Source organism: Oncorhynchus masou, chromosome 5 (genome assembly GCF_036934945.1).
Source record: "Oncorhynchus masou masou isolate Uvic2021 chromosome 5, UVic_Omas_1.1, whole genome shotgun sequence".
Classification (NCBI taxonomy): Eukaryota; Metazoa; Chordata; class Actinopteri; order Salmoniformes; family Salmonidae; genus Oncorhynchus; species Oncorhynchus masou.
This window is the reverse complement of record NC_088216.1, coordinates 52,112,061-52,134,130: the sequence shown is the minus strand read 5'-3', so window position 1 is coordinate 52,134,130 and position 22,070 is coordinate 52,112,061. Positions and strand designations below refer to the sequence as shown.

The 22,070-nt window shown below is 42.2% G+C and overlaps 1 protein-coding gene across 4 annotated transcripts in view; it reads right to left on the bottom strand.

The window, feature by feature from the left end:
* Nucleotides 1-18,471, bottom strand: part of cita (citron rho-interacting serine/threonine kinase a) — a 55,362-nt gene extending 36,891 nt beyond the window's left edge. For 3 of the 4 annotated variants that reach the window (XR_010455666.1, XM_064965929.1, XM_064965931.1), the window contains exons 1-10: nt 18,080-18,471; nt 17,683-17,824; nt 16,017-16,192; nt 15,631-15,729; nt 11,229-11,371; nt 10,854-10,947; nt 10,368-10,574; nt 9,822-9,975; nt 7,787-7,976; nt 1,180-1,285 (exon numbers count right to left, since the gene is read on the bottom strand). Coding sequence is in view for 3 of the 4 variants with exons in the window: in XM_064965929.1 (XP_064822001.1) it covers nt 1,180-1,285; nt 7,787-7,976; nt 9,822-9,975; nt 10,368-10,574; nt 10,854-10,947; nt 11,229-11,371; nt 15,631-15,729; nt 16,017-16,192; nt 17,683-17,824; nt 18,080-18,172 (1,404 nt within the window). In the remaining variant the exon portion in view is untranslated. The remainder of the gene's footprint in view (nt 1-1,179; nt 1,286-7,786; nt 7,977-9,821; nt 9,976-10,367; nt 10,575-10,853; nt 10,948-11,228; nt 11,372-15,630; nt 15,730-16,016; nt 16,193-17,682; nt 17,825-18,079) is intronic. The other variant, XM_064965930.1, reaches the window with a different exon arrangement.
* Between the last annotated feature and the right edge of the window lie 3,599 nt (nt 18,472-22,070).

The following is a 22,070-nucleotide window of genomic DNA, read 5'->3' as shown; positions in this document are numbered from 1 at the left end:
TCAAGCCAGCGCATGTCCAGGCCCGTCTGAAGTTTGCCAATGACCATCTGGATGATCCAGAGGAGGAATGGGAGAAGGTCATGTGGTCTGATGAGACTAAAATAGAGCTTTTTGGTCTAAACTCCACTCGCCGTGTTTTGAGGATGAAGAAGGATGAGTACAAACCCAAGAACACCATCCCAACCGTAAAGCATGAAGGTGGAAACATCATTCTTTGAGGATGCTTTTCTGCAAAGGGGACAGGACGACTGCACCGTGTTGAGGGGAGGATGGATGGGGCCATGTATTGCGAGATCTTGGCCAACAACCTCCTTCCCTCAGTAAGAGCATTGAAGATGGGTCGTATCTGGGTCTTCCAGCATGACAACGACCCGAAACCCACAGCCAGGGCAACTAAGGAGTGGCTCCGTAAAAAGCATCTCAAGGTCCTCGAGTGGCCTAGCCAAACAAAGGTTTCTGTACCAAATATTAGGTTCTGCTTTATCAAATACTTATGTCATGCAATAAAATGCAAATGAATTACTTAAAAATCATACAATGTGATTTTCTCGATTTTTGTTTTAGATTCCGTGTTACAGTTGAAGTGTACCTATGATAAAAATTCCAGACCTCTACATGCTTTAAGTAGGAAAAGCTGCAAAATCATCAGTGTATCAAATACTTGTTCTCCCAACTGTATATAGAAATGTTTATTTCTCAGAGTTGTACACATTTTGTCAAATGAGACGAGATAGTCACTCAAAAGGAGTTCAACGTTTGCCCCATGTCACGGTAAATGCCACGAGAGATCTCCTGCCCCATCTGTTAATTAATACATAATTAATCAACAGTAATGAATTGGGTTAAAAAGCAGATTCTTTACTATGTTGGTTATTATAGCACTCAAATCAATATCCATCTAGAGAGTATGCCATGCATATGCTACGCTGAAGTATGGACATTATAACTCCACGACAACCTCCTAATTCTCTCAGATTCCAATGAGATATTTCAATAAGATCATCATTTAAAAATCAGTGTTTAAAAACAATTCAGCGGAGAAGGTGAATACTTTTGGAGTGTCAAGATTGGTTTACATTCAGGTTAAATAGTGCCTGGAGACTTTAGATATAGACCACCATTCAGAATCATTTACATGTGGCCCAGGAAAAAAATAAAAATTAAGCAACACAGTAGTACCTTGTGACATTTGTCTTGAGTTTCTTGAAGTTCTTTGCTTTTAATATGAAGCTTTTTCTCCATGGAGTTGGTTTTGGCAGGAGAGTTGAGGCCTGAAGCCACTGACCTGGGACAAGGCATATGGGAGAACACATTCATTGCACCATTCTGACAAAACATTCACATCTCATTTTGAATTGAATGCAAAGGGTTGTGCTCCATGAGTTTGACAAATATGTCAGATTCTAACTGGCATTCAATAGTTTCTTCAATACAGACTATAGGCCATTGACTAGGCTATTACATGACTGCAATTCAAGCTCAATAATAACACATTTTTAATGCCATTTAATTCAAAGCAACGAGGCCCATTTCTCTTCTCAATATAATTTGGTACAATGACTGTCCATCTTGACTACATTGAGTCAAACTGAAAAGTTAAATTGGATTTGGCAGACAATGACTTTGAAGTCAATCCTCATGCTTAGAGGCTTAGTTTGTGGTAATAAGATGAGGGATGATTAACGTAGTAATCAAGATATTAATTAAGATATTAAAGGGAAGTTACAATAAATCAACCGCTTGAATTTGTAGGATGGAACAATCCCCTTTAGAAAAACAAGTGACGTTATTATCATAACCCCCAAAACAATGAAGCCTATGTTTTTGTTGGAAAATGACTAAAAAACACATGATGTTTAGGCCTACCTCTTTAAGCTATATTTTAAAATTGAAGGCTAATCTTGCTCCCAGTGTCTTACCTTCACCTCTACAGATACAGTAGGCTATATCAGAGAAATGAAGTGCTATGTATAAATCTCATGAAATGCACAGGGATATTGATCCATTGTTCACATGTCACTTTTCTGACCAGCTCTGATGGAACATGTGTTTTTATAGCTTTCATCAAAAAGGATTATGTTTGAACCATTTGTATTTCCTGTTACAGAATGTATTTCCCTGAATACTATATAAAAGCTGTGAGTAAACAGGTTTCCATCCAACCGTTTTATGCAAGTAAAGTACATGCCAGGTAACAAAATGCCAAGACGGGCCTGATGGAAAGCACAAATTTGTTAGTAAACTTGCCAAATGTAGACAAGTTAAGAACTACACTACCGGTCAAAAGTTTTAGAACACCGACTCATTCAAGGGTTTTTATTGTTACTATATTGTAGAAATAGTGAAGACCTCAAAACTATTAACACATATTTGAATTTTTAATTTTACCTTTATTTAACTAGGCAAGTCAGTTAAGAACAAATTCTTATTTTCAATGACGGCCTAGGAACAGTGGGTTAACTGCCTGTTCAGGGGCAGAACGACAGAATTGTACCTTGTCAGCTTGGGGGTTTGAACTTGCAACCTACCAGGTTACTAGTCCAATGCTCTAACCACTAGGCTCCCCTGCCGCCCCATGGAATCATGAAGTAACCAAAATATTTTATATTTGAGTTTCTTCAAATTGCCACCCTTTGCCTTGATGACCGCATTGCACACTCTTGGCATTCTCTCAGCCAGCTTCAACTGGAATGCTTTTTCAACAGTCTTCACTCTGCGGTCCGACTCATCCCAAACCATCTCAATTTGGAGGAGGTCGGGGGATTGTGGAGGCCAGGTCATCCGAGGCAGCACACCATCACTCCCCTTGGTAAAAAATAGCCCGTACACAGCCTGGAGTTGTGTTGGGTCATTGTCCTGTTGAAAAACAAATGATAGTCCCACTAAGCCGAAATCAGATGGGATGGCGTATCGCTGCAGAATGCTGTGGTAGCCATGCTGGTTAAGTGTGCCTTGAATTCTAAATAAATCATAGACAGTGTTAACAGAAAAGCACCCCCACACCATAACCCTTCCTCCATGCTTTATGGTGGGAAAAACACATAAGGAGATCATCGTTCACCCACACCGCGCCTCACAAATGACACGGTGGTTGGAACCAAAAAAACTCACATTTGGAGTCGAGACCAAAGGACAAATTTCCACCGGTCTAATGTCCAATGCTCGTGTATCTTGGCCCAAGCATGTCTCCTCTTCTTAATGGTGTCCTTTAGTAGTGGTGTCTTTGCAGCAATTCAAACATGAAGGCCTGATTCACACAGTCTCCTCTGAACAGATGAGGTTAAGATGTGTATGTTACTTGAACTCTGTGAAGCATTTATTTGGGCTGCAATTTCTGAGGCTGGTAACTCTAACGAACTTATCTTCTGCAGCAGAGGTAACTCTGGGTCTTCCATTCCTGTGGCGGTCCTCATGAGAGCCAATTTAATCATAGTACGTGATGGTTTTTGCAACTGCACTTGAAGAAACTTTCAAAGTTCTTGAAATTTTCCGTATTGACTGACCTTCATGTCTTAAAGTAATGATGGACTGTCGTTTATCTTTGCTTATTTGAGCTGTTCTTGCCATAATCTGGACTTGGTCTTTTACCAAATAGGGCCATCTTCTGTATACCCTCCTACCTTATCACAACACAACTGATTGGCTCAAACGGATGAAGAAGGAAAGAAATTCCACAAATTAACTTCTAAGAAGGCACATCTGTTAATTGAAATGCATTCCTGGTGACTACCTCATGAAGCTGGTTGAGAGAATGCCAAGAGTGTGCTAAGCTGTCATCAAGGCAAAAGGTGACTATTTGAAGAAACTCAAATATAAAATATATTTTGATTTGTTTAACACTTTTTTGGTTACCTCATTTCATAGTGTTGACGTTTTAACTATTATTATACAATGTAAAAAATAAGAAAAATAAAGAAAAATCCATAAATGAGAGGTGTTCTAAAAACTTTGACTGGTACTGTGTGACCTTTTCCACAATTTGCTGTGTTCCAGCCTGAATTAAACATCACTTGAGACTTTGTGTCACTGGCCTACACACAATACCCCATAATGTCAAAGTAGATTAGTTTTTTTTTTTATTGTAATTTAAAAAATAATGAGGAAAAGCAAAAATGTCTTCAGTCAAAAAGTATTCAAGCCCTTTGTTATGGCAAGCCTAAATAAATTCAGGAGTTTTTTTAATTAACAATTTGCATGAACTCTGTGCAATAACAGTGTTTAACATGATTTTTGAATGAATACCTCATCTCTGTACCCCTCCCCACACACAATTATCTGTAAGGTCCCTCAGTTGAGCAGTGTATTTCAAACAGAGATTACACCACAAAGACAAAGGAGGTTTTCCAATACCTCAAAGAAGGGCACCTATTGGTGAAGTTATTAAATACACTTTAGATGGTGTATCAAATCACCCAGTCACTACAAATACAGGCGTCCTTAACTTAGTTGCCGGAGAGGAAGGACATCGCTCATGGATTTTTACCATGAGGCCAATGGTGACTTTAAAACAGTTAATGGCTGTGATACAAGAAAACTGAGGATGGATCAACAACAATGTAGTTACTCCACAATACTAACCTAAACCTAAGTGAAACGAAGGAAGCCTGTACAGAATAAAAATGTTAATCCCACTTTGTAAGAACAAAATGTGAAGTTGTGTGAATACTTTCTGAAAGCACTGTATGTTGTGTGGTCCATGCAGTTTACGAGGCTACACTTTTCACAGAGTGGTGAAGTGATGAACTTGATTCTCCTTTCCAATAAAAATAGGAGGGTCTTATTCTGATGACAGATCCTTGGCTGCAGTTTGTCAAACCTTTTTGTTCATAAAATATCATCATGTAGGCTATAGGCTAGAGCACACGTGCCAAGACCAAGTAGAAGGAATTGTCCGTATTGTCCCGAGATAGAAGTGGGTACAGGCACAGATATGGGTACCAAAGAAAAAAGGTCCCAAAGAACACAGTGGCCTCCATCATTCATAAATGGAAGAAGTTTGGAGCCACCAGAACTGTTCCTAGAGCTGGCCGCCCGGCAAAACTGAGAAATGGGGGGGGGGGGGGGGCCTTGGTCAGGGAGCTGACCAAGAACCCGATGGTCACTCTGACAGGGCTCCAGAGGTCCTCTGTCGAGATGGGTGAACCTTCCAGAAGGACAACCATCTCTGCAGCACTCCACCAATCAGACATTTATTGCAGACCGGCCAGACTAAAGCCATTCCTCAGTAAAAGGCACATGACAGACCGCTTGGAGGACTCTCAGACCATAAGAAACATGATTCTCTGTTCTGATGAAACCAAGATTGAACTCTTTTGCTTGAATGCCAAGCGTCACGTCTGGAGGAAACCTGGCACCATCCCTACGGTGAAGCATGATGGTGACAGTATTGTGCTGTGGGGATGTTCTTCAGCGGAAGGAACGGGGAGACTAGTCCGGAGCGGAGGAAAGATGAACAAAGCAAAGTACAGAGAGACCCTTGATGAAAACCTGCTACAGAGCGCTCAGGACCACAGACTGGGGGCGAAAGTTCACCTTCCATACAGCCAGGACAACGTAGGAGTGGCTTTGGGACAAGTCTTTGAATGTCCTTAAGTGGCCCAGCCAGAGCCCAGACTTGAGCCCGATCGAACATCTCTGGAGAGACCTGAAAATAGCTGTGCAACGACCCTGCCCATCCAACCTGACAGAGCTTGAGAGGATCTACAAAGAAGAATGGGAGAAACTCCCCAAATATAGGTGTCAAGCTTGTAGCATCATATCCAAGAACACTCAAGGATGTAATCACTGCCAAGTGCTTCAACAAAATACTGAGTAAAAAGTCTGAATAGTTATGTAAATGTCATATTTTATTTATTTTTTTACTTTTTAAAAGTTAATACATTTGCAAAAATTTCTAAAAATGTTTTTTTTGCTTTGTCATTATGGGGTATTGTGTGTAGATTGATGAGGAAAACTATGTAATCCATTTTAAAATAAGGCTATAACGTAATTGTTTTGTGAAAAGTAAAGGGGTCTGAACACTTTCTGCGTGACAAAACCATCTGAATTGAAAATCCAATGAAAACCAATTTAACTTGTAGTCGGTACATAGGAATTTTGCCGTCATCACGCACAGCCTTTTATCCGCAACAAGTCAATGTCTAGCTATCACATAATCATGTTTACATAACGACATATGGTCTGACAAACAAACCATGAGAAAAATTGCAATGTAAACACAACAGCACATTTCCTACAGCGCTCAGGACCACCATTACATGAGCACAGATTGAAACGGACGGATACATTGAAATGCCAAAAACACAGGTACATGACATAACACGCATCCACAAAAATCAGCACCAGTTTTCCTTGAATGTGTACTGAGCAACATACTTCCCTCATCATCACAATGCCCCTGGGAGAGACGGTGGCTGGCGAACAGCAAAACAAACAGGATGGGCATCACTGCCTCCATCACACTGTGCAGAGATCATAGATCAACAGCCAGCGCTGGCTGCATTTTCATAGATAGCCAGGATGGATGGTTGGGCAGGCTCTGTGTGGTTACATGTTAGAACTTGTCAGCTACAGGAGCTCCCATCTGCTTCCACTATGCTAAACAAATGACCATTTGCCTGGATTGCTCTGCATTTTTCCCTAATTGGGCTTAATGAGCAGTTTAATATACAACAAGCCCTCATATGTTAACACAATCAGCTTTTGTGTCTTGTTTGCGCTGCTTGTTTGGTACCATTAAAAGCAGTGCAAAAAATGAAACCAAAAACAGATCACCGTGTCTTAGGGAGATGGAGCATCGTGGGAGAGAAAATAAAATATATGAATGTAAAATAGGGAGGAGAGAGAGAACGAGCGCGAGAAAAAGAGAGACATACAGAGATGGGTCAAAAAAACATCCTCGTTTCCATAGAAATACATTCTCTCCACCAATCTGCATCCCTCCTTTCTCTGACTAATCTAATCTGCCTTTTGTTTCATATTTTTTGTGCTCCTTTTCTTCTTTCTGTTCCTTTTCTGCAGCATCACCCACAGATTCTGCAATTAACCTGCCACAGGGAACAGTCAGTGCTAGAAATCAACCAGGGGCAACATTATCAGGGAATCAGCAAGCCACTGACTAGTTGAGTCAATTACCAACCAAACCACACCGCTGTTAATTTGGCAAAGCCATTATACACTGCGCGGCAATAACAAAGGCAGAGCACCATAACATGCACACAACTGAGGAGGGGAGAGAGGGGAGGGTCTCCTCCACCTCACAGCAGCACACGCCATCGACACACTCACCGGAATACCAACCAGCTCTGATAGTCCAATAACATCAGCAAGCTACGTTCTCCTACCATTCAGCTCTGGTGTGCCTAATCTCCACAGCAGTCAGAGGTAGACGACAAACCTCTCGTCTCATTCTTTATCCCAACCTTTCTCAATCAGAGAGCTCTGTTTTCAAATGGTGAAAACAGTCAGAATCCGGTCTGTGTTTATGACTGGATGAACGCATGAAAGAGGGGCTTGTCTCCAACGAGAAAGGAGAGAGAGGAGTTCCCCTCATTCTGTCTGACACAGCACATAGCCACCAAGCCCATAATAGAGCCACCAGCCAAGCACTGCAGGAAAAAAACAGCCTGTAGACTCAGGCAGCATATAGAAAGACATGGTTGGATGATACCTGGAGAGCGTTGCCGTGGCGTTACTTAAGGCAGATCAGACCTGCCACCACCTGTGAATGACGCCTATCAAGCAGAGGGGTTCGGCTGACAGACGCAGGTCAAGGTACAGTACTTACTCAGACTTGGCCAGCGCTGTCAACGCCCTGCTGAAGAACCAGCCTAGAAAGGGCAGGTCCTGGCCCTGGAAGCCCGGCCGCAGGGGGTCTCGCTGGGCATCCGCTTGCCGGGGCCGAGGCTTCTCCGGAGGCTCCTCAAAATTGGAGGTATCATCTTCAGCGCGGAGTGTCGGCACGAAGGGAGGGAGGGCTGCGGGAGGAGGGAGAAAAGAACAAACGAGGGAGAGAGAGTGAATGAGCGAGAGAGATATGCCGGGAAAGAGTCAACAGATACAAAAAACGGGGGAAGTGAGGAGAAGAAACATGCGATGTGGCTGTAGCGCAGCAATTCGCGCACTCACACACACTCCTCTCACACACACACTCATAAATTGCTCTCCCCCCTCCCTCCCCCTCCCATACATACGTTGTAGCGTCTCCCTCTCTCTCACTGCAGCAGCTTGGTCTAATCAGCTGGAGCCATAGCCGCCAAAGCACAGCCCTACAGTCTAGCGCTCTATCGGCACTCACTCAACCATTAACAAGCCCAGCCTCATACATTTGCACAACACACACACGCATTTAAGACGCACACCAACTTATGGTAGTCTTCAAGAGCATTTTAAAGCAGAGGCAGTACTTGGATTCACAAAGGTTCCTTTGATCAGCATATTTGACAAATAGCCCATTAGGCTAGGTGGGTGAATAGCCACCCAGGTCACTTTTTTTTTTTTAATTGTACCTTTATTTAACTAGGCACACATATTCACACACATTATGAACAAATTCTTATTTACAATGTCGACCTACACCAGCCAAACCCGAATGACGCTGGGCCAATTGTGCGCAGCCCTATAGGACTCCCAATTGCGGGCCGGTTGTGATACAGACTGGGTTTCGAACCAGAGTGTCTGTAGTGATGCCTCTAGCACTGAGATGCAGTCCCTTAGACCGCTGCGCCAAAACATCCTGATGCTGTGTTTTAATGTCAATGAAACAAAGGAGCTCTATGATCAAGTACTTGGACACGGGACTCCATTTCTTACTGAATTCAGCAACAATTTTCTTTCAATCAGGGTCCACAAATCACAGCTCTTCCATGAAAGGAAAGATATTCCAGTAAATCCTCTTCCAGAAATAGAATAGTCCACAGTAATTCTAATTCCAGACGTTCATCTATTTACCCTGACAACAATATGATATTGTGAGCATCAATGAGGCAATTTCACATATCTGGTCAATCAAAGGCTCTGGCATTCTTCTCATGACATTCTCACCACGTGTCAATGCTGAGTGATTCTGAGCTGTAACACGCAAGCTTTTATCTCATTAATATATTCCCTCATCCTAGTGTCAGGTTTTATGTCCAGCCTTTTCCCTGCTCTCCTGGGGATCACACACACAGACACACACACACACAGTAGTAGTGGCAACAGTAGTTGTGAGATAATGAGATTCGCTACGGTCTGGCAGGAGGCCAGCTAAGTCCAGAGGGGGGATGTTGAGGAGAGATCAGCAGCTGTGTGTGTGTGTGTGTGTGTGTGTGTGTGTGTGTGTGTGTGTGTGCGCGTACACATTACGCTGTACGTAGTGTACTGTGTACAATATTTGTTTCCTTTAGTAGTATAGTGAAGCATGGAAAGCGCTTGAGTGCTGTATTTCAAGTGTGTGCATTCCATCGATCAATAAGAAAGATATCCAAAAACTGTCTTAGTGAATCAACAACCAAGCTAAGTGGTAAACCATGCCAGCTTTAAGTTTGAGTGAACTATCCCTTTAAACCAAATCAAACCCTATTTTTTCTTCAAATGGTTCTTCTCTACCTTGCAACACTTAACAGATGTAAGACACACATTCATAAACAAGGCTGAGGTGAGAGGACCATGACCAGCTTATAACCAGGGTCGTACTCATCAGGGTACTCAACGGATAAGTTTGAAAACATTTCGCAAACGGAAAATGAAAATAAGTGTTTCTTATTGGACAAGTTCACTTGCTTTCCATTTAGTGGCTAATGAATACGACCCTGGTCAGTTAGGAGGGGGCCAGGGCTCACCTTGTCTCAGCTTGTTCCAGTCCACAGTGGAGAAGAAGGGGTGACAACGGAGCTCCTCAAAGCCTAGCCGCTCCTGCGCTCCACAGAGTAGACTCTGAACCAGGTCTACAAAGTGCTTACTGGCCTTTGGATCCTGGGGGAACCTCAAAAAACGCTGTGAGGAAAACGATAGGGACAGAATGCAGAGTCACAACGGTCTTAAACATAGCTGCCACAGAGTTATCTGAATTCTAAGGTTGTCAAGAATCACCAAATGTTTTGATATGACTACTGTAGTTGGTGTAAAATTGCTACGCCTATTTTCCCTTTAGACTGCCTGAAGAGATAGCGGACAGCCTCATACATCATGTCAGGTAAAACCCCCCCCCCAGCTCTATCACTTTTTTTCAAAGCGTTTTTATAGCCATCCATTTTACAGATTCAAAATAAAAATGACCTACTTTTCCAGGATACCAGTTCTTTATCATTCCATACCTTTTTACAGACTTCCAGACCAGTGCAAGAAGTATCAGACAGTACGTATTAGATATAATAATGGGACCCAACCTGGAAGTTCATGATATTGTGGGCGGTCTTGGTGGCGGTGCCATCGGTGAACGGGGACTTCATGTAGATCATCTCGTAGGCGATGATCCCTAGTGACCACCAGTCACACTCCAGGCCGTAGCTACACTGGGACCCCCCGTTCATAGCCCCCAACACCTCAGGGGACAGGTAGTCCTGCGTCCCGACAGGTGCCCTGGGGGTAAACACCTGCAAAACAGCCATCTCAGTTACTCTCACCTCATGAATAATCTCTAAATTAATGTTATTATGTGGAAGTTGTAACTGCTATTGCATTATGTTATAACCCAATGTTTGAGTAGTAATCCATCCCTTGCACAGGTTTCACATGTTGTTTCAATGGAGCCAGCAACTTGGTAGTTACATGAGTTTTTTTGGTTTGTTTTTGCAGCACAACCTTCTCACACATTCAATAGGAAAAATAAGAAATCCTCTTCTGTATATTCATTCTGATGTGTGAGCTTTTACCTTTTTATTAGCAGTGAGCTTGGCAGCTGAACCAAAGTCTGCCAGCTTGATGTGCCCAGTGCGGTCAATGAGTACATTCTCTGGTTTGACATCTCTGCAACAGGAAAGATGCGAGGAGGATGTGAGAGAATGCAGGAGAAAGCGAATGGGAACAGAAGGACAAGGAGGAGCGAGACCAGACAAAACAATTTGACCTAAATGCAGGTGAGAGATCTTACAAAGAGCGAGAAGGATTTCTCTCTTATACCTGTGGTGTATTAACCGTATATGAACATTGACACTAGTAGTCACGTTGTTATTCTGGGGATTCACATTAGCGGTACAGAGGTGTGCAGCCCATTTGAGTGTATTAAAAGTGTGAAATTTGGAAGTCACCTGTGGACAAAACCCATCTGATGCACAGCGTGGATGGCCTCCACTAGTTCGGCCAGGTAAAACTGGGCCATGGCCTCATCAAATTGCTCCTCATATCTGTTCATCAGGGCCATCAGGTCGCCACCTGGGAGGTAATCCATCGCCTATCAACACACACACACGGAAATTAAACACAAACACGGCCATGTGCATAGTAACGTGACAATCATGTTTTCAGACAAACAGGAAACTGTCTTGCAACAGCCTGGCCAAACAGCTTCATTCATTTTGTGTTTATTTGAAACCCTGCGAAAAAAGACAAGTATCACCACGCCACATTGCAGACAACACAGTTTCTATGGTCATTGGTCCCATATTAAACCACAAAGAGCTCCAAAATGTGTCTGTAAATCAAATTGAAATACTTGTCATATGTTTGTAGACAACAGCTGTAGACTAAAAGTGAAATGCTTACTTACGGGTCCATTTCCAACAATACAGAATTAAAGATAAGATAACATTTTTATAAAAAATATAAATAGTGAGGAATAAATACACTGAATAACAACTATAAATAATAAGTAAAAATAACATGGCTATACATAGGGAGTAGAAAATAACAAAGCAACCGTTTCTAATTAATTCTACCAGTGCTGCCGTTGTTCCATGCATTCTAAATATAAACAGGAAGCAATAAAGGCAGCAGCTATCAGTAGGGGTGTTAAAAGTTCAGCAACGAGGAGCATACCGCAGCGCATGAATGGTCGGGGAGTCTGAATGAACAGCAGCATTCTAAAGAGGTTACCTAGCAACAGGGTACTGAGAGACACTTTGGAGCAGTCTAACACTTGGGTAGAGATGGATTCTTTGTATTTTCTCTGGGCTCAGTATGGAAGTGTGGGCAGAGATCAGAGCTGGGAGTGGGGGCTGACTGAGCTGAAGCAGACATGGAAAATAACTCATTTCTAATTTAAGCCACTCAGTTCGCTTTCCGAGCAGCAATGCATTGCTCACTTGGCATTTGTTTTGGATATTCTGATCCCACTAAATTCACAGGAAGAATTGGACAGAGTATTCCAGCAGCAAACGGAGTACAGTGAGGGAAACACACAATTGTACTGATTAGGTAAAGTTGGGAAAAACAATCTAAAATGCCAACTTTTTGGCTGAAGGGACACATTTGGGATTTCGAAATTGAATTACAAGCCACAAAATTGTAATAGCGGCTCAAAGGAACGAAAATTAAACCAATGAACGGTTTGAACAAAACCAATTTGATTATTTATTTAGCTACGCAAGTCAGTTAAGAACAAATTCTTATTTACTATAGGCCTATAGATGGTATTTATGCATGCAATCGGTTTATATTCTCGTTGTTGTTATGAAAAGGAAGACATGGCAGCATCCATACCCCGCAAACACTATGCATCAATAACATGTTTTGAAAATCTATAGTACTGTTTATCAGCCCAATACAAAATATGGTACATGACGCCATCTATTGGACACCTGATTGATAGCAGTGGAGAGGTATAAGACTATGTAAGAAAATTGAAAAGCAACCCGGGTTCCATTTGGATTGACAGAGCGCAATGCCATGATCAATTCATTTAACTACGGATGTAAATATAGGCTCCCAGGCCATATTGAAGTACAAAACTGGCCACGTTCGGCCCTAGATTGCCCACCGCTGTACTGACCCCTAACCAATCTGGAATCTGATTTGTTCCCAGCCAAATTGCCTTGTTTTTAACGAGACATTTCTATGAAAGCAAGGTCGACGGAATGATTTCGAGCGAGACAGACGAGTGGCCATGGCCATCAGGTACCTCCCCAAAGCCTTAAACACGGGCATCCTCATAGATATCATCCTAACCAACTTGCCCTCTAAATACACCTCTGCTGTCTTCAACCAAGATCTCAGCGATCACTGCCTCATTGCCTGCATCCGTAATGGGTCAGCGGTCAAACGACCTCCACTCATCACTGTAAAACGCTCCCTGAAACACTTCAGCGAGCAGGGCTTTCTAATCGACCTGGCCGGGGTATCCTGGAAGGATATTGATCTCATCCCGTCAGTAGAGGATGCCTGGATATTTTTTTTAAATGCCTTCCTAACCATCTTAAATAAACATGCCCCATTCAAGAAATTTAGAATCAGGAACAGATATAGCCCTTGGTTCTCCCCAGACCTGACTGCACTTAACCAAAACAAAAACATCCTATAGCGTTCTGCACTAGCATCGAACAGCCCCCGTGATATGCAGCTGTTCAGGGAAGCTAGAAACCATTATACACAGGCAGTTAGAAAAGCCAAGGCTAGCTTTTTCAAGCAGAAATTTGCTTCCTGTAACACTAACTCAAAAATGTTCTGGGACACTGTAAAGTCCATGGAGAATAAGAACACCTCCTCCCAGCTGCCCACTGCACTGAAGATAGGAAACACTGTCACCACTGATAAATCCACCATAATTGAGAATTTCAATAAGCATTTTTCTACGGCTGGCCATGCTTTCCACCTGGCTACTCCTACCCCGGTCAAGAGCACTGCACCCCCCACTGCATCTCGCCCAAGCCTTCCCCATTTCTCCTTCTCCCAAATCCATTCAGCTGATGTTCTGAAAGAGCTGCAAAATCTGGACCACTACAAATCAGCCGGGCTAGACAATCTGGATCCTTTCTTTCTAAAATTATCTGCCGAAATTGTTGCCACCCCTATTATTAGCCTGTTCAACCTCTCTTTCGTGTCGTCTGAAATTCCCAAAGATTGGAAAGCAGCTGCGGTCATCCCCCTCTTCAAAGGGGGGGACACTCTTGACCCAAACTGCTACAGACCTATATCTATCCTACCATGCCTTTCTAAGGTCTTCGAAAGCCAAGTCAACAAACAGATTACCGACCATTTCGAATCTCACCATACCTTCTCTGCTATGCAATCTGGTTTCAGAGCTGGTCATGGGTGCACCTCAGCCACGCTCAAGGTCCTAAACAATATCTTAACCGCCATTGATAAGAAACATTACTGTGCAGCCGTATTCATTGATCTGGCCAAGGCTTTCGACTCTGTCAATCATCACATCCTCATTGGCAGACTCGACAGCCTTGGCTTCTCAAATGATTGCCTCGCCTGGTACACCAACTACTTCTCTGATAGAGTTCAGTGTGTCAAATCGGAGGGTCTGCTGTCCGGACCTCTGGCGGTCTCTATGGGGGTGCCACAGGGTTCAATTCTTGGACCGACTCTCTTCTCTTTTTCCATCAATGAGGTCGCTCTTGCTGCTGGTGAGTCTCTGATCCACCTCTACGCAGACAACACCATTCTGTATACTTCTGGCCCTTCTTTGGACACTGTGTTAACAACCCTCCAGGCAAGCTTCAATGCCATACAACTCTACTTCCGTGGCCTCCAATTGCTCTTAAATACAAGTAAAACTAAATGCATGCTCTTCAACCGATCGCTACCTGCACCTACCCGCCTGTCCAACATCACTACTCTGGACGGCTCTGACTTAGAATACGTGGACAACTACAAATACTTAGGTGTCTGGGTAGACTGTAAACTCTCCTTCCAGACCCATATCAAACATCTCCAATCCAAAGTTAAATCTAGAATTGGCTTCCTATTTCGCAACAAAGCATCCTTCACTCATGCTGCCAAACATACCCTTGTAAAACTGACCATCCTACCAATCCTCGACTTTGGCGATGTCATTTACAAAATAGCCTCCAATACCCTACTCAACAAATTGGATGCAGTCCATCACAGTGCAATCCGTTTTGTCACCAAAACCCCATATACTACCCACCATTGCGACCTGTACGCTCTCGTTGGCTGGCCCTCGCTTCATACTCATCGCCAAAACCACTGGCTCCATGTCATCTACAAGACCCTGCTAGGTAAAGTCCCCCCTTATCTCAGCTCGCTGGTCACCATAGCATCTCCCACCTGTAGCACACGCTCCAGCAGGTATATCTCTCTAGTCACCCCCAAAACCAATTCTTTCTTTGGCCGCCTCTCCTTCCAGTTCTCTGCTGCCAATGACTGGAACGAACTACAAAAATCTCTGAAACTGGAAACACTTATCTCCCTCAATAGCTTTTAGCACCAACTGTCAGAGCAGCTCACAGATTACTGCACCTGTACATAGCACACCTATAATTTAGCCCAAACAACTACCTCTTCCCTACTGTATTTAATTTATTTATTTATTTTGCTCCTTTGCGCCCCATTATTTTTATTTCTACTTTGCACATTCTTCCATTGCAAATCTACCATTCCAGTGTTTTACTTGCTATAGTGTATTTACTTTGCCACCATGGCCTTTTTTTTGACAAATTGTGTTGAATATTGACATTGCATTGTGGTGTCAATCACACAACAAATAATTCATAGGCCATAACCTATGTATTTCAATACTGTTACCAGGTAGACATTGTCTTGGTCCTGGAAGGCATACAGGAGCCGTGGGATCCAGGGGCTGCAGCTCAGTGCCAGTATCTTCCTCTCCTCCTCATAGAACACCTGAGGGAGGAACAGAACGTGAGTTACAGAGGAAGGGAATGCACCTGCCTGTCAACTACATTCCAGGAAACCACAAACAACGGATATTTTCCAAACATGGTACAGTTTTCACAGATTGACTCCTCAGTCAAAGGTGAATACTTACTTCCATTTAAGTTGACTTTCAAAGTCTCTCTTCGACATTGACGCATGACTAAGTGAATATTCTATGATTTACATGGAAGTGAGGACCCGCCCCCACAACAAATAACTATTTTTGGAGCAGAATGAAAAATTGTGTAGCTTACATTTTCTTTGGAGCGCAGGCCTGCCTTCTCCATGACCTTCAAAGCACACACATCTCCTGTGGATCTCTCTCGGACAACCTGTACTTCAGCAAAGCGGCCACGTCCAACCACCCCGCGCTTCTCAAAGTCCCGCAACCCAGGCTGCAACTCATGTAACTCTGACACCACCTCAGAGTCTGAGAGTCAGGCACACATACACAGTTAAACATTAGTAATTGAGTATTCAAACAGACGTCAAAGCTCAATCTTTAACCAGAGATAATTTTTTTCAACAAATACTGTCAAACTATTTTGTGCAATGCGCTTTGTGGTTGCCCAAACAGGCAAGTGTAATTTCACCTAGAAGACAACAAAACTTGCTTTGACTCTAGTGTTCCATTTGTACATGTACATTTGCGGGGGCACAACAAAAAAGAAACCAAGCCAAGCATCGCAAGTTCTTCACCCTAAATTCCCTTTCCTCTCAGTGTCTCATTCACTCAACTGCGTTCTGACCGCTCCTTACACACACGTGCTGAGTGAGCATACAAGCTCCCATTAGGCCTCCAGAAATCAATGCCTATAAAAACATTATCTAACTAATGGGATACACAAGCTACATTCCTTGCCAAATGATGACAGTTCACAAATTCAAAATGGACTTGTTGAATGAAGTAGGAAAATATGCCTTCCAACCACGAGCTGCAGTTTTGGACTCATTGCTTCCTATCTATTATCCGCTTAGGCTCCTTTGCGAACTGCTAGTTCCATTAAGAATTGGTTAGCTTAGCCTATAACCACCCTAAACATAGACAAGTCTGAAACTGAAAATACGCAAAAACATTTGTTTGATTAAAACAAAAACTACATTTTCATCACAATCATTAAGCATAGGCCAACTCACCAAACTGATGTCATGGCCATAATTCACCACCATGCAGAGTTCAATGTGGAATTGTTAATCCAATTTAGAAAATTCCAAAGAACAGGCAGGACAAACTAAATTGAATGCCTGTATATCGAAAAAAAAAAACAGATCTTGGTTTGTAACCCTGAAAAAAAGTATTTCAACTTGCCAAATTGAGCCCTGTTTCAAATGATCACTCTTTGAGAAGAACTGTTCCAGACGTGAGATGCGCATCCCTTCGCACGGTCTAACTGTTCTGTCTAATTGTTTCACTTGGGAAAAATATGAGGTTCTATTTTATTCTGTTATATTACACAATATTTTTCTTCTTCTATAAAATTGACTGTGATAAGGGCTAAAGGAAATAAGAGTCTATTGCCTGCTAAATTAACAAAGCAAGGCTATGCTATTACACAGCAATAGGCTTCGACAAGCAAGCACCACTTCGGAGGTTCTGAAGATTGTGCTCCACAATATGATATAACCAGTTGATATCACGGTTTCAATAAATGAATATTAAAATGGCACTTGCTTTTTTCTTGACTGAATATATAAAATGGGCCATGTTATCTGTAATGGTTATGAAAAATTAGGCATTGTTGCACACTGTTGGCATAGGCCTATAGACAAATGCACACATATTTGTTTTACATGCAAGTACTCCAACAGTCAAAACATGTAAAATACCCATCCTTTTTAAACATAGGAGTATAATAAGATGATATCCTTTACTACTAAAACACTTCAGTAGTAAATGATAGATGCAAATCAAATGCTTACACTTGTTGACAAAGTTGGCCACATATTCTATCTTCATCAGGTCTGGGGAAGAGCACTCCTGGTAGAGAAGGAGCAAAGCGTCCAACAGCTCCTCCCTCGTCACATTCACCCCACCCTGTAGGCCATGGTTGGATATCTTTCCCTGGAGTGTTAAAGCAACAGGGGCATACATTAATCATTCTTATCAATTAAACGAGGCTTGCCAACGACCATCTCAGACCTTGCTGAACCTTTATCTGCATTGAACTGTTGAGCTAATTAGCTATATTAGTCGCTAGCAAGTTTATAACCAAATGATTAGGAGTATGTATTTCTATTGTTGTTTTGATTATTCTCTCTTACTAGCCCATATATAAAGGCAGTACATCAAGTAGCTACACCAGACAGTAATATTCACCTGCAGTAGGTGGTTGAGGCGGGAGCAGCGACTGGTCATTGGATCGAGAGACGCCAGATCTTTCACGCTCCCTTGATATTTGAATTTAAACATACCGACGCCTTAACTCTTTCCTAATCCAACAGAGATTGACACAGCAGGATCAGTTTTAGAATCACAAAACCAGCTGGTACGTTAGCTATGAGCAGCAATAACAGCTAGCCAACTAGCTATCTTGCCCTGGATAATTCAACACATTCATTGTAAGCAAACCAACAGAGATAGAATACGAATGAACTTTCCAACCTAGTACGTACATATAATAAAAACGTAATGTCGCCTATCTAAAATAGCCAACGGACAATATACATTAGGATCCTCCTGCTGTCTTGCGGACCTGTGGTTGATTTTACTTCCGGTCCACTTTCGAATTTTGCGCGTTCTCTGTTCGCCTCATTACGTCATCGCATCACGCTCTCACTGTGCTCGTTCATTGGATCAAGGGAGTCTAGTCCCGCCCTTACTTGGCTGACGCACGACACACTTGACTACACAGTGGCTTGTGTGTGTGTGTGTGTGTGTGTGTGTGTGTGTGTGTGTGTGTGTGTGTGTGTGTGTGTGTGTGTGTGTGTGTGTGTGTGTGTGTGTGTGTGTGTGTGTGTGTGTGTGTGTCAATGTTTGTGTGGGCGAGCAGTTTGCTGATCGATGGCTATTTGAATGCACAGGGATACCGTGACGAGATCCTGAGGCCCATTGTTGTACCATTCATCCGCCGTCATCACCTCATGTTTCTGCATGATAATGCACGGCCCCATGTCGCAAGGATCTATTCTCTATTTGTGTTGGTAAAATTAATTATGTGAGAAATTGTGGTGGAAACACCTTTATGCGCAAATATTGAGCTAATTACCTTCATATCGAAGTAAACTTGGAGTCACGTGATGATATGTTATGTTGTCCTCCCTCTACGACTCTGGAAACCATGCAGTTTATTAGGTTACAGATTAAATAAATTGTGATGAACTTCAGAGGGTAGTGAATGTGCAAGGTGATGAGTTTGATGCTCCTATTCTGGTGTCATGATGATTGATGCTTGGCTGAAGTTTGACAAATGCAAATAATATCGCTCTTATCCATAATAATCTCAGCATGTCGGTAGTCTACCCACACTGTATCTGCCAGCTGTTGGCTAAAGCGCATGTTCCAAGACCAAAGACATTCCAATATAACGCAACAGTTTTTGTTACCATCATTATAGTTGAAAATGTAATGGAAACCCATTTAACGTGTATTTTTCATTCGGTACAAGGGAATTTAACAGCAAAAGTTATTTTTATCTGCACTACCATCACGCACACACAGCCTTTTATCCACAAAAAGTCAGTTTGATGCTCATATTGTTTTAAGCAGATTTAAGAATATCTATTCTTGATACACACAGGAAACTGTTGAGTGTGAATACAAAAAAAAATGTTACCCCTTTTTTTGATCTTGTCTCATCTCTGCAACTCCCCAACAGGCTCGGGAGGCAAAGGTCGAGTCATTAGTCCCATGAAACATGACCTGCCAAACTGCACTTCTTAACAACCGCTTGCTTAACCTAGAAGCCAGATGCACCAATATGTCAGAGGAAATACCATTCAACTAACAACTGAAATCACGCCACAAGGAGTCGCTCGAGCGTGATGAGCCAGGTAGGGCCCCCCCCTGGCCAAGCCCTCCCCTAACCAGGACGACACTCGGCCAATTGTGTGTCGCCCTATGTGACTCCCGATCATGTCCGGTTGTGACACAGCCTGAGATTGAACCAGGGTCTGTAGTGACACCTCTAGCACTGCGATGCAGTATCTTAGACAACTGTGCCACTCGAGAGGCCCCTGTGTTGCATTTCTTGACACAAACTGGTGCACCTGCTACCATACCCCGTTCAAAGGCACTTAAATATTTGGTCTTGCACATTCATCACCTGAATGGCACACATACACAATCCATGTCTCAATTGTTTCAAGGCCTAAAAATCCTTGTCTCCTCCCCTTCATCTACACTGATTGAAGTGGATTTAACAAGTGACATCAATAAGGGATCATAGTTTCACCTGGATTCCCCTGGTCAGTCTATGTCATGGAAAGAGTAGGTATTTTGTACACTCATTGTATAAGAATATTTGCCAGGGCATACTGTATGTTTCATTATAAATCATTATAAATTTCACATGGCGATATGGGAAGCTAAAAGGTTAGCTAGCTTGCAGTGTTTAGCAAACTTGTAAGCAATGGAGGACAAGAGACCATTCTTTTGCTTTCACCACAAATGAGAAGATAACAAGAATCCACCCAAAAATGTATTTTGTTGAATAATAATAATAAATGTAATAACTAGTGATTACAGGCTATTGTGAAATGGTAGAACCTGCTGTAGTGTCGTGACTTTATGTTCATTAATCTGATGACTTATTTATTTAATCCACTATCTATGTTTAATTGTTACCCAATTAAATTAATCATGTAACAATTAACTCATTAGGATTTGAGACACCACGGAAGAGGTTGTTTAAACAGTTACCATCTCAAAAATTAAACTCTAAGGTATATATCAGGTACCAAGGTAAGACCCAAGTGCAGACTGTGTGAAGTAACAATGTTTATTGTAACGGGCAGGCAAACGACAGGTCAAGGCAGGCAGGGGTTCGATAATCCAGAGTATCAAATCAAATCAAATTTTTATTTGTCACATACACATGGTTAGCAGATGTTAATGCGAGTGTAGCGAAATGCTTGTGCTTCTAGTTCCGACAATGCAGAAATAACCAACAAGTAATCTAACTAACAATTCCAAAACTACTGTCTTATACACAAGTGTAAGGGGATAAAGAATATGTACATAAAGATATATGAATGAGTGATGGTACAGAGCAGCATAGGCAAGATTCAGTAGATGGTATCGAGTACAGTATATACATATGAGATGAGTATGTAAACAAAGTGGCATAGTTAAAGTGGCTAGTGATACATGTATTACATAAAGATGCAGTAGATGATATAGAGTACAGTATATACGTATACATATGAGATGAATAATGTAGGGTATGTAAACAATATATTAGGTAGCATTGTTTAAAGTGGCTAGTGATATGCAGTGCCTGTATTTTTTGTGAAGAATCAACAACAAGTGGGACACAATCATGAAGTGGAACGACATTTATTGGATATTTCAAACTTTTTAACAAATCAAAAACGGAAAAATTGGGCGTGCAAAATTATTCAGCCCCCTTAAGTTAATACTTTGTAGCGCCACCTTTTGCTGCGATTACAGCTGTAAGTCGCTTGGGGTATGTCTCTATCAGTTTTGCACATCGAGAGACTGAATTTTTTTCCCATTCCTCCTTGCAAAACAGCTCGAGCTCAGTGAGGTTGGATGGAGAGCATTTGTGAACAGCAGTTTTCAGTTCTTTCCACAAATTCTCGATTGGATTCAGGTCTGGACTTTGACTTGGCCATTCTAACACCTGGATATGTTTATTTTTGAACCATTCCATTGTAGATTTTGCTTTATGTTTTGGATCATTGTCTTGTTGGAAGACAAATCTCCGTCCCAGTCTCAGATCTTTTGCAGACTCCATCAGGTTTTCTTCCAGAATGGTCCTGTATTTGGCTCCATCCACCTTCCCATCAATTTTAACCATCTTCCCTGTCCCTGCTGAAGAAAAGCAGGCCCAAACCATGATGCTGCCACCACCATGTTTGACAGTGGGGATGGTGTGTTCAGGGTGATGTGCTGTGTTGCTTTTACACCAAACATAACGTTTTGCATTGTTGCCAAAAAGTTCAATTTTGGTTTCATCTGACCAGAGTACCTTCTTCCACATGTTTGGTGTGTCTCCCAGGTGGCTTGTGGCAAACTTTAAACAACACTTTTTATGGATATCATTAAGAAATGGCTTTCTTCTTGCCACTCTTCCATAAAGGCCAGATTTGTGCAATATACGACTGATTGTTGTCCTATGGACAGTCTC